The 12,434-nt window shown below is 39.8% G+C and overlaps 1 protein-coding gene across 1 annotated transcript; it reads right to left on the reverse strand.

The window, feature by feature from the left end:
* Nucleotides 1-259: 259 nt before the first annotated feature.
* On the reverse strand, nt 260-10,747 carry LOC139627750 (lactase/phlorizin hydrolase-like). Its single transcript, XM_071488858.1, has 17 exons — nt 10,093-10,747; nt 9,637-9,707; nt 8,519-8,596; nt 8,339-8,432; nt 7,250-7,334; nt 6,471-7,143; nt 5,742-6,390; nt 3,961-5,514; nt 3,589-3,857; nt 3,187-3,477; nt 2,882-3,080; nt 2,344-2,546; nt 2,078-2,184; nt 1,733-1,864; nt 1,322-1,545; nt 960-1,196; nt 260-701 (listed from the first exon to the last, which is right to left on the reverse strand). Exons 1-17 carry the CDS (start codon nt 10,715-10,717, stop codon nt 490-492), a joined length of 5,703 nt encoding a protein of 1,900 aa, XP_071344959.1. The 5' UTR covers nt 10,718-10,747; the 3' UTR covers nt 260-489.
* Between the last annotated feature and the right edge of the window lie 1,687 nt (nt 10,748-12,434).

A 12,434-nucleotide genomic window follows, 5' to 3' on the forward strand; every position in this document is an offset into this window, starting at 1 on the left:
TATCCACCAGCCAGTGGTAGAATAACGTTTAAAGATGTGAGTGTGGGCTTGTTTGGTTCTTTTTTTTTTTTTACTTAAACATTTACATTGTTTTACAAACGTGCGGTAATGAATTCAGAGCACTTTTATTGAATACAGGAAGGAGAGCTACCATAAAAAGAAGCTCAAGGACAGACCTTATGAGCTTCAGTGTGTTATAGATGATCTGTAAAATAAAATAATATTGATTGTGGGGACAAACTGAGACTTGAGAACAGCAGTAACTTACTGGATATTTTATTAAATAAAAGGAAATACACATGCTCACTCTTGCCCCTAGGACAGGATTTAAAATTTTGAAACCTTGAATGTCTAAAAAACATTTTATTTTAAACCCTAGTAGCATGCAGGAAATTTTATAAAATGGTGTTTATATTAAGATGGAACTCAGACATTTACTGATATAATTTGGTGTATGTTGGACTTCTATTCAGCTCTTGGTAATTGCACTCAAAATTTCATCTTCATGTCGTAGGTATCTACATGCAGTTTTTTCATGGATTGCTTTCTTGCCAAAAAGAAGCAAATGGATGAACCAACAGCTCCGAGCACTGCGACAATTAGTAGAGCAAAAGTGGCGTTAAGTCCAACTTCAGCATCACTGGTGGAGAGCTTCATACCCAGGAATCTCACGGTGTCATCAGTGATTGGTGCACTCGTTCCTGCAGAAAAGACACCAAGGTTTTCATTTTCATATTGAACAGATTGCTGACAGTGACTGTACTTCTACTATCACGGAATGTTGTGCTCTGTTAAAGAAATGCTTATTCGCTTTTTTAACTGAAATCATGAGGAAAGAGCTGGCCTGGTTCTGCCCAGAGGTACCAAACCCAGCTACCAGCACCTCTAAAGCTCACCAATTACTGTACATTCTTCACATCAATCAAAACAGGTATCTGAACATCTCTGCATCAGTTTACCTTCGGGCAAAGGGTTCAGACATTCATGGGGCCCTGAGGAGGGCGCAGGGAATCCATTGCAGTTGATGATGGTAGAGTAGAGGTTGACAGAGGTCTTGGCCACTCGGGGAAGTTTAGGGTCTGATCGATTGACGTAGAAAAGGCCAAATCTCTCTGAAAAGCCAGTGGCCCATTCTAGGTTGTCCATGAGTGACCAAGCTGTGTAACCACGGATATCCACATCATCTAGCAAGTAAGCTGGAAGGAGAAAATCAACAGCTTAGGGAATACAAATTCACACATCTTTACTCAAATTGTTGGTAATTGTCTCTCTCTGCCTGACCTGATCCTAAATATATTCCATGAAAGTTGTAGTTTGATACCTTTCAGCACCTGGTTGATGTATTTTTCATAGTAGTAGCTCCTGTGAACATCATTTAGGTCAATAGGCCCTCGCTCTGAGATGCCATTTTCAGTGATGATAATAGGTGGATTTCCATACTCCTCCTTGATAAAATTTAAGATCTTCCGGAATCCAAATGGTGAGACCTTCAGCCAGGATGAGCCTGAATCCAGCCAGGTACGATCAGCAACTGTCCCTGCACCCCTGTGGAAATTAAATCAATGAAATGATTTAATTTCCAGCATATTAAAGTTCAAATATACTTGGATTACTTATGGGCTTCACATGAATATTAGCTGGGTTAATTTGACTGGGCTATATCATGAGCTGCATTCATGAAATAGCTCAGCTCATGAGGTTACTGTACTTTGGGTATGTTGTTCTTGCTTACCTGTCAGCATCATAGTGCTGAAGGTTTCCATAATCCACAGGGAATGCCAGGACAGTGGTGTAATGGTTGAACCCAAAATAATCATAGGTACCCTTAATTCTCTTAATCTCCTCAGGAGAAAACTCAGGCAGCCTAAAGAAATGAAATGAAATTAAACAGGTGAATTTACCTGATAATTTAAAATAGCAAGATAAAAATTGACTTTGCTAATTATAGGTACTTCCTAATTGGTTTTAAAGGCAACTACACAGTAAAGACTTCCTTCATAGTTATTTTATTGTTATGCTACATATTACAATGTTCCATTGTTTCTCTTTCAGAACTTAACGTTAGTTTTTATAATACCGAGATTTTAGCAGACCAGCAGCTAAACTTCTCTCTCGAATGATTGTCTTCATCGTGTCGCTGTAGTCTCCATTAAATATGGGATGGGCAAACCAGCCAATGTAGAACTGTACAAAGAGACGCACAACATCTATTAGAAACTCCAGCCATTATTATATGTCTGTAGGAAAACATGAAAAGAATGTGCATACAGAAGAGCCTGTACACTATAAGACCTGTAAAATTTCCTATGAATTCAGTTTTTTATTTTGTGTTTTTTATTGTACCTGTACCACACGTCTTGCAGCATCAATGTCCTCCTGCTTGTAGGGATTTCTGGGTTCTGACCAGTCAGAGTTGATGGTGATGAAGATAATTCCTTTCTGTTTGGCCCGGTATTTGTCATTGTAGAGGTGCCAGGTCTCAGCATGAGCTTTTAGCAGGTTGTGACCCACAATGTAGGGCAGAGTGCCTGGTCGGAAACTGATCCCTGGACACACAGAGTAATAGCCATGTTTGCAGCTTTGTTTTCTTTTTGTCATTGTGGCTTAGAAAGGTCTAGAAAGATTTAAGATTGGTTTGCAAAAAACAGATTCAGTTTCAAAATACACAGATTCTAATGTTTCACTTGGCCACATTTTCAGTTTCCCTAATGAGCTTATCTACTGTGCTACTTACAGTACAACAAAATGATAAATAGCAGTGCTGGTGTGCAATACTGTTTTAATAAAATTCCACTTATGAACCTGTTTTCCTCACCAAATTAACATACGTACATTGGTGTGAGGTAGAGTGTGAAATAGAGGGCAGTGCAATAAGACATACCTGGGGCAGCTGCTCCATAGCCATGGCCTACATTGGCTATATTGTATGGCTCATTTATGGTGATCCAAAATTTCACTTTGTGGCCCAGACGGCTGAAGATTAGGTCAGCATAATCCTTGAATTTGGCAATAATTGTCTCGTTCTCCCAGCCCCCAATATCCTGTAGAGCTTGTGGAAGGTCCCAGTGGTAAAGAGTGATCTGACAGCAAAGGAGAGACAATTAAGATTTACCAAATTTACCAACTTTTGTATTGCAAACATTTTTTGAGATGCTGGCAAGAACTACAAGAATTGTGGAGTTATACATGTGGTTGGATATTTGCAGCAAGCAGTGCATCCACCAGTCTGTGGTAGTAGTTGAGTCCAGCTTCATTGATGTGTTTGGTGGTGCCATCAGGAAGCACCCTCGGCCAGGATATGGAGAAACGATAATGGGTCACCTTAAGTTGTTTCAATATAGCAACATCCTCTTCTACTTTATTGTAACTGTCACAGGCTATGTCCCCATCATCATTATTGAAAACACGGAGAGGAGTGTGAGCAAATTTGTCCCAGATGCTGAGACCTTTTCCATCCGCTCTCCATCCGCCTTCAATCTGGAAACAGTAAATGTAAAACAGAGATTTAGTAGACAAGAACAGAGTGGGGAATGTATGTGCAATTTCCTGATCAGGTATTAATGAAGAGCCTTCATGTAAACAGTTCACCTGGTATGATGCTGTTGCAGTACTCCAAATGAAATCTTTGCGGAAATGTCCATAGAGCATTTTCTCATCATCTGGTGTAGGGAAACCATTGTCCTTTATGACTTGGTAGTAGAAATGAGCGGAGTACTTGGGTGTCCTTGGTCGGTTAGGGTTGGTGAAGTCCACATGGTGCAGCCCAAATCCAACCTTGTACCCATTAAGCCACTCAAAGGAATCCATAAGAGATGTTGCTATGTATCCTTTCACCTTCACACCATCAAGGTCATAAGCTGTTATCAAAACACACACATGCAGAATTAAACGATATAAAAATCTAAACAGTCCTGACACTCATCAATATTTATCTTTAGAAATGTAATTATTTCAGTGTACCTTTGAGAGCCTCATCAACATAGGTCTTGTAATAAAATACTCGAGCAGAGTCATCCCAAGTAGTCTTTGATTCTGTAGCTACTCCATTCTCGGTAATATAAATCTCTGGATCTCCGTATTCCTCTTTGATCCAGTTGAGGAGTCTTCTCAAGCCCCATGCTACAGCTCTCTGTTTACTGATGGCAGTAGTTGGTGAATCACCTTCCTCTGCTTCTGACAAATCCCGATCATATTCATAAGATTGAGGGGTAAGCCTCAAGGTAGCATGGCTTGCAATCCTTGTAGTGTAGTGATTTACACAGAACATGTCAGCAGTTCCCCTGATAAAGCTCTTTTCTTCCTCAGTGAAGGAAGGTAGTCTTGACTCTGAAAGACCTTGGAGTTCACTTTTGTTTCCAACTTGCCACTTCATTGCATCAGGATAGTCACCATTCTTGAAAATGGGATGTGCAAACCAGCCCAGTTGGAACTGCAGAGCGCGGTCAGCAGCAACCACTTCTCTGGGAACATTAACATCTTTAGGTTCAATCCAGTCAGCATTGAGGGCTATGGATAACTGACCACCTTGGGATTTGCGATACTTATCGTCATATGTGTGGTAGGCTTTGGCGTGAGCTTTTATCAAGTTGTGTGCAACTCTGTATGGTGCAATTCCTGGCTTTTTAACATTTGGTGGAATCTGTCCAAGTCCATATCCTGACCATGCAATTGTTTGAGGCTGGTTGAAGGTCATCCAAAATTTCACTCTATTGCCAAAAGTGGCAAAGCAGAAATCACAAAAGTCATTAAAAATATTAATCATGTCTACATTGTCCCATCCACCGAGGTTCTGCAATGCTTGAGGGAGGTCCCAGTGATAGAGTGTCACCATGGGGGTAATGTTATGCGCTACAAGGCCATCAATGAGTCTATTGTAATAGTCAACACCTTCCTGGTTCAGTGAAGAACGCTGACCATCAGGAAAGATCCTGGACCAGGACAGAGAGAATCTGTATGACTTCACCTTCAGAGCTCGCAGCATGTAAAGGTCTTCATCAAGTCTGTGGTAGCTGTCACAGGCCACATCTCCATTGGAATTACCAGGAATACTCCCAGGTTTATGGGTGAATGTATCCCAGATGCTGGGCCCCTTCCCATTTGCATTCCACCCACCTTCAATCTGGTAAGCTGATGATGATACTCCCCAACTGAAACCTTGTGGGAAGGTACCATAGTGGTAGAGTTTTCTCTGAAATTTGGTTTGTTTTGAGAATTTCCTCCAGACATCCATGGCTTGTGATGGGACGGTGGAGGGTGGCATTGAGGAGACTTTATTTGACCTCATGTTTTTTGGTTCTGGTGGATAAAACAACTGGTTTTTGGAAGCAAAACCATTTTTCTCAATGACTTGGGAGTAGAAGTAGGCAGACTGCTTTGGAGTCCTGGGTCTGTCAGGCAGGTCAAAGTTGACATGGTGGAGTCCAAACCGTTCACTGTAGCCTTGTGGTCCTTCAAAGCCATCCATAAGTGACTGAACAGTAAACCGCTGCACATTTAATCCATCCAAATGTATAGCTGTTGAGAGAATCAATACATTGAGCCACTAAAACTCATTTAGCATGACCTTCTATGACAACTGTTGAAAAGTTTGAAAGTCGAAAAGAAGAATATAGTCATGTGTTTACATTGTCCAGGACACAAACAATAATTTTCTTATTTCATTTGATCATGTTTTGCGGAAAAAGGTGCACCTAAAATGTTAATAAAACAAATGACAGAATCAACAACTCCCAACAGCATACCTTTCAGGGCCTCATTGATGTAAGTCCTCATGTACTCTATTCTGCTGGTGTCATTAAAAGTGTCCCCACTGTGCTCAGTAGGCATCCCATTCCCAGTTATGTGGATAGGCACTTTGGTAACATTCAAGTATTCTGTGGAAATGTAGTTTAGAAGCCTTCGGAGACCCCATGGTGTTGAATATATCCAGTCAGAAGCTGTAGAGGACCATGATGGGTCCACATGTGCCTGGAAGTCACCAACCCCCTGAGGACCAGGGGTGCAGCCTCCATCACTGTTGTTGACCAAACGAGAGGTATAGTGGTTTAACCCTAAAAAGTCAGCCGTTCCATGTATCCTCTTTCTCTCATCAGGAGTGAAAATTGGGAGTCTTGCAGGCTCAGAGTGGGGACACTCTCTTCTTTTCTCTTCAATTTGAGTCTTCAGTGTTGCAGGATAATCTCCATCTACAAATATAGGATGTGCGAACCAGCCCAGCATGAACTGCAGGTAGCGATCTGCAGCTGCTATGTCTTCAGGTCTGGAGGGGTCCATGGGCTCAGCCCAGTCGGAGTTCAATGCAATGCCCACTTTCCCTCCTTGTTTCATCCGGTACTTGTCATTGTATGTATGCCAGGCCTCAGCATGGGACTTCAGCATATTGTGAGTGACCTGAAAAGGCAAAACAACTGAGCATCAGAATGATAATGAAACGCTAAATATTTACATCAGAGTAATGACATTGCTCTCACCTGATAGGATGCAACCACATAGTCCTTTACTCCAGGGGGATGCTCACCAGTGCCATAGCCAGCATGGCTCACTACCCAGGGGCTACTGAATGTGTTCCAGGTCTTAACCCTGTCTCCAAACCTGGAGAAGCAGAAGTCTGCATAGTCCTTGAAGGCTTCAATAATGGAAGTGTTGGTCCATCCACCATAGTCCTGAAGCGCCTGAGGCAGATCCCAGTGGTAGAGAGTGACAACAGGTTGTATGCCAGATTCAATGAGCGCATTGATGAGATTGTCATAGTAGAGAGCCCCTTTCTCTGATTGGCTGCCTCTGTGGCCTGAGGGAAAAATACGAGCCCAGGAGATGGAAAACTGGTAGGTGTTGACATGGAGACCTCTCAGGAGGTAGACATCATAATCCACCTTGTGGAAACTGTCACAAGCTAGATCAGCTGTCTGATTCACAAAAGCCAGGCCTTCATGACCAAAGTGGTCCCAAATGGTCTCTCCCTTTCCACCTTCTGACCAGCCACCTTCAACCTTGAAGGACTCACTGGAAGTGGCCCATTGGAAGTCAGCAGGGAAGGATTCTTTGAAGAAAGCATCTCGCTCTGTTGTATTCTGGGCCTCAAATTTATCCCACACACTCTGATAGCTGTTTCTGAACCCTGTCTTCCCTGTATAATCTGGAATGCTGTCAGTTTTGGAGAAATGAAGGTCATAAAAAGAAAATAAACATGAAGAAATCTTGGTAATATATGAACATGAAGAAGTGCATTTCTATCTGGACAAACTCTTACCCAGCTTGAGCATCCTCCATGTCCAGCTTACCCAACATGTCCTTTACATCACACCCCGCAATATTCAGGTCATTGTTGTTAAGGACTGTAAAGGCATTCACAACAGAGTTTCAGACGTTAGTCATTTAAGTTGACTAAATATTTAAATATTTACTAAAATGTTTGTTGTCTTTTTTGGAGAAGTTTGCCTTAACTAATATCCACAACAAACACATAATTCAGGCTATCATTTTTAAGACTTAATTTCTCATCTATCCAATTAGCTTTCTGAAATTTCTTTACCACACTCAAATTTGACAAAAAACACAATTTTTTTCAATTTTCAACAATATGTATTGAATGCTGGCCAGATTGTGTAATTAACTGTAATTGTGTTGTTTGATGCATGAACTTATTGATAGAAAATCCTAGTCCTAAGGCTGTGCACCACCACGCACATGATTTTCCTTGTAAAACTTTACTGGCCCATAGCAAGAACAATTTATACAAATCACTGCCATATGATAACACCTCCAAGAAAATAAACCTTTATGATTATTGTACTGTAAAAGTTTATGATATTCCAGTTAACAACAGACTAGCCTTGGCTAACCTCAAACATTATCTTCTTCGGTTGTTAAAAACACATAGGTTCAGGTAATGTTGTTACTTTTAATCTTTTAACTGTTGCATTTACTGCAGATTGTGTTATAATTGTGTTGAAAGGTCACAACAAATTTTATTTCAAAGTTTATTTTGATAGCATTTATGCTGCTGCACACAATATTCAGTGGTATTACAACCACAGGCATATTTATTATTTCAAAGAGATTTGTTGCTTTGAGAGTACAGAGTTTGCTTAATTTGATCTGTGCAATTCCTGCTTGAGAGGCAGCGTTGTAACATAGAGAAAGAAATAGTGATAACAGGAGATTATTAATCAGGATTTTTACATAAATGTATACTAATGCCTAAAGAAAGATGCCTGGAAGGTAATACTTTTATATGTAAATATATATAAAAATATATACATTTCTACATGTATTGCTAATTATCTGTATGTTATATGTAGATACCAGAGTAATATTAAGTAAGCTGTAATGACATTACCTTGCAGGAAATTGCCAAGGAGCTGAAATTGACTGTAGGAACAATCATGAACAGTCATCTTGTATATCAGTATAGGCAAGTTCCCACTGGACATCTACAACATAACATAAAATGCATGTGGTTGCAATACAAGCTATGAAATGCAAAATGAAAAGAGAGACTTTGTAATGTTCACTGTACCTGTATGCTCCTCAGCTCCTTTGCAAAGTTTGATGTGGAGGCACAGTTATATTCAATGTGCACTGACAGGAAATCCACCTGTTCCGAACAGGTGACAAGTACAGAAATAGGTTGTTATCACACTCCTGTCCCTTAATGAAAAACAAACTGCTTGTGCAGTTAAATCCATTTGAGACTATCTGCTGTAACACACTGGCTCAAAATATGACTATGAAATTTTCCAAAACGTGCAAGTGTTATTGGTAATTTTTTTTTTTTTTTGCTGAAGCATATGCCAGTAGGACATTGCACCAGGTAACAGCAGACATTAGAGACTGAGCTGATAAACACCTTGGACAGGCTGACATGCAAACATGTGGCCATTAGATTGTGAAAAGAAACGATCTACAACACAGAAAGCTCATACATTTTCACACAGAAAATGCCTGATGCACACAGACAAAATGTGTGCTCAATAAATACACAAAAGGGATTTAGCTTCAGTTAAAACTAAGGGTGTTGTTATTACGATGCATGTCCACAAGAGGGCATAGACAGGCACAGCAACAATTTGCTGACACATTACCTTGAAGTGCTTTTTGTTCAAGGGTTAAAATAAGGAGAGGCTCAAAATGGTTTTTAAAGGTTGTCAACATGCTTCCTAGCATAGATATACTACTAGGACCATTACTTCCAGACGGACACCTGTACAAAGAGGAAGCTTGACAGGGAAGCCACTAAGAATTTTGACAAATCAGTAAAACAACTCCAGAACAATACAAACAACAGCTATTATATTAGAATGCACTATCTATACAATACTGATCTTACATGAGGAAACACATTGTGTAGTATCAGTTTAAGTGCTGTATGTAAAATCTAATGAAAAAAAAAGTTGAATTTTTTGTCTTAGTTCTCTGACCCAAATGTACATATTTATTGAGTTTATTGAGATTTATATGAGTTTGGCCACAAAATATTGACTGACTATGAGCTTTTTGTCTTCTTGTGTTGATTTACTATTTTCAAATGGGATTTCATGGTCAGCCTAACAGCAATAGCACCTGGTCTATATTATGTAATGGAAGGTGAAAGTTCAAAAGACACATATACAGAAGAGAACAGAAGATGCAGCTTACTGTTGTTGAAGATTTGATCTGAGAAATAATAGCCACATCTCCAGCTCTCAACCCAATTGACAGATGTCTCCCTGTGAACATACAAAGCATGAAGACACTCTTAACACAATGTATTTTAAGGACCATATCTGGCAGACTTCTGTTACCTTGCAGCTTAGCATAAAAAGCTGATATCACCTGGACTGATCACTGTCAAAGGCATGATAATCTACACATGCAATCTGAGCACACATGTTAATCTAATGGGGTGAAGGGTTTCAGTATCAGTGCAGTCATAAAGTCATCATGACTCTCAAGACACATTGAAAATGCAGTCTAATATAACTTTATTTATTCATGGTTACATAATACCTTTGATCATTAAGGTAATTTCTGTTCTATTTAACTATTAAAAACAATAAAAAACGTAAACTAAGTCAATATATCATCTCCTCCTCTGCTGTTTATTTTACCCACCTTTGTCAGGAAACCTTTGATGGTAGCGCTGGTAAATGTTCCTGTTGAGCTGGAGGACATTTTGCAGAAGTTTGGGAGCATCTGCTGGCTGCCAGGCATGCCAAACATCATCCAAGTCACTCAGTGTCACCCATGAATGTGCCAGTGCTCCAAACTCCTGAAAGGCAAACTCTGCGTACTGCTGAAACATGTCCATCAGCTCCTGGCTCTCCCAGCCTCCATACCTTGATCTCAGAGCGACTGGCACTGTGGAGCCATGAAGAACAACCAGAGGCTGAAGGCCCACCTCCAGCAGCTGTCTCAGCAGGGTCTGGTAACAGGTAACCACAGCCTGTTGGGGCTGGCTGGGGAGGCCTGTGGGTAGAAGTTGAGCCCATGAAAGCGGCACTTTGAAGTGAGTGACCCCTCTGCTCTGGAGGTATTCAAAGTACTGTCTAGAGCCAGGAGGTATGGGATGACTGCAGTCAAAGGCACCATTCACTCCACTGCCTGAGCTTCTCACTAACTGTTTTGTCTGAGGGCCAGCAAGAAGCATGAAGTCCTCTTGTCCATCCACCCCACTGCTCCAGCACTCATACCCACACAAGACACACAGCCACACAACAACCCACAACAGGTTCTTCATTGTGGCTTGAAAAGGATAGACTGATATTATCCACTGATAGTCACGCTATTTAAATCAATAGCGTTCTCTTGTTATTGCATCGTTACACAATTAAGATCAATATCACATCCAAGTGGTGCAATTTATAGTGTTTTATTGCAGCTGTGTGATAATTGTAAAGACTCTGGACTCACATGTTAAGTCATTATTACATCCCTCTCTTCTGCTTGTGTTTGAAGGCCATGAAAAATGTAGTTTCACTATGTTTTGTTAATAAAGATTGTACTATTTTTAGGAAGCATGAGGGTAAAGCAGCAGCTGATTCTTCAGATTTATCAAACATGGGTATTTGTGTCACAAAGGATGAGCATAATAAATGGATAGAATACATTTAGATTTAACAAATCATGTTTTGTTTGCATGCTGCATGTGGTTTTTAACTTAGTTATTTAATTGGTTGAATCCAGTTGCATTGTACAGTATATTTTGATGCACATGCTGCTGAAAGGGGAGCACCTATACACCCTGCAAGCAGCTGGAAGACATGATTGATTCATGTTACTGGGTACAGACTCTGTCTCAATCATGTTTCATCTCAAGGCATCTTTGTGTGTACATTGGCAAGTGTATTGTGCAGACCGCACTGACAACACTTTTTCCTCAACACAAAAATTCTATTGCTTTTCCCAGTAAAACAGATGACACAAAGTAACCCTCCAGATGGAAATAACTACCTCTGCCTCCTTAGACATTCAAGGTAGAATGATGAGTAAGAGTTTGATAGGCAGCCATAAATCTCATCAAATGATATGCTGGCACGAATGTGAACGAAAACAAAAAAACATGCATTTTCATTGCCAAGAGCAACTTTCATACTTTTTCATGTCAGATTAAAAAAACGTACCTCAGTTGACTGGAATTTCTAATGATTTACAGGAAAGCCTTCGTGCCTGAATATAATACAACTAGAATTAGTTTACATCCATGTCTGTACAGCTGTTACAATTATTATCTTTTCCTGCAGTGACTTAACAGACCCTATCTATTTCTTATCTATTTCTGTCAGACCTCAGGATGAACTCTTTTCTTAGGAGTCTGAGCAGTTGTTTACCTTACCTGTCAATAAAGTTCACATAAGACAGGTGGACAAAATGAAGCACTGAATATGGTCTTAAAATGATCTATATTAATAGATGGAGGGGTAAGTTTTTTTTCTCTCCTATTCTGCTGTAATTCTATCATTTAATTAAGTTTTCCTGAAGTCTTTTATGCAGTAATATTGATATTTGTATTGCATCCATGTGGTGCAAAAATGCTTTGCATCATTTTTTTTAACAGTAATAATATAAATCATAAAAACAATATTTTATAATATTTTAAATTACTTTATAGATTGAGCATTTATAATATAATAGAGGTCTCTATAAAAGAAGAGCATTTAAATTGGATATTGTACTTTTTCCACACTGTTTGACATAATAATCCATAGTCAAAACACAACTACTACAGCCAGCCTCTCTATGGACATTTAATGTTGCACTTTGTAAACCCAACTGTGTCCTTTATTTTTTTCTAGAATTTTCTCCTTCACCTTTACACAGATGTTTGTTACCGTTCATCATAAATCTCTTCTGCCTCCTGTTTGACCCTTTGTATTTTATCAGAAGCTCTCAAGGCTGTGACTTCTCTTACCAAACACTCCATAAAGTGTCATAGCAGTGGTGACCCCAGCATACAG

Source organism: Trachinotus anak, unplaced genomic scaffold, assembly GCF_046630095.1.
Source record: "Trachinotus anak isolate AG129_WGS33_773 ecotype Australia unplaced genomic scaffold, CSIRO_AGI_Tana_v1 ptg000001l, whole genome shotgun sequence".
NCBI classification, from domain to species: Eukaryota; Metazoa; Chordata; class Actinopteri; order Carangiformes; family Carangidae; genus Trachinotus; species Trachinotus anak.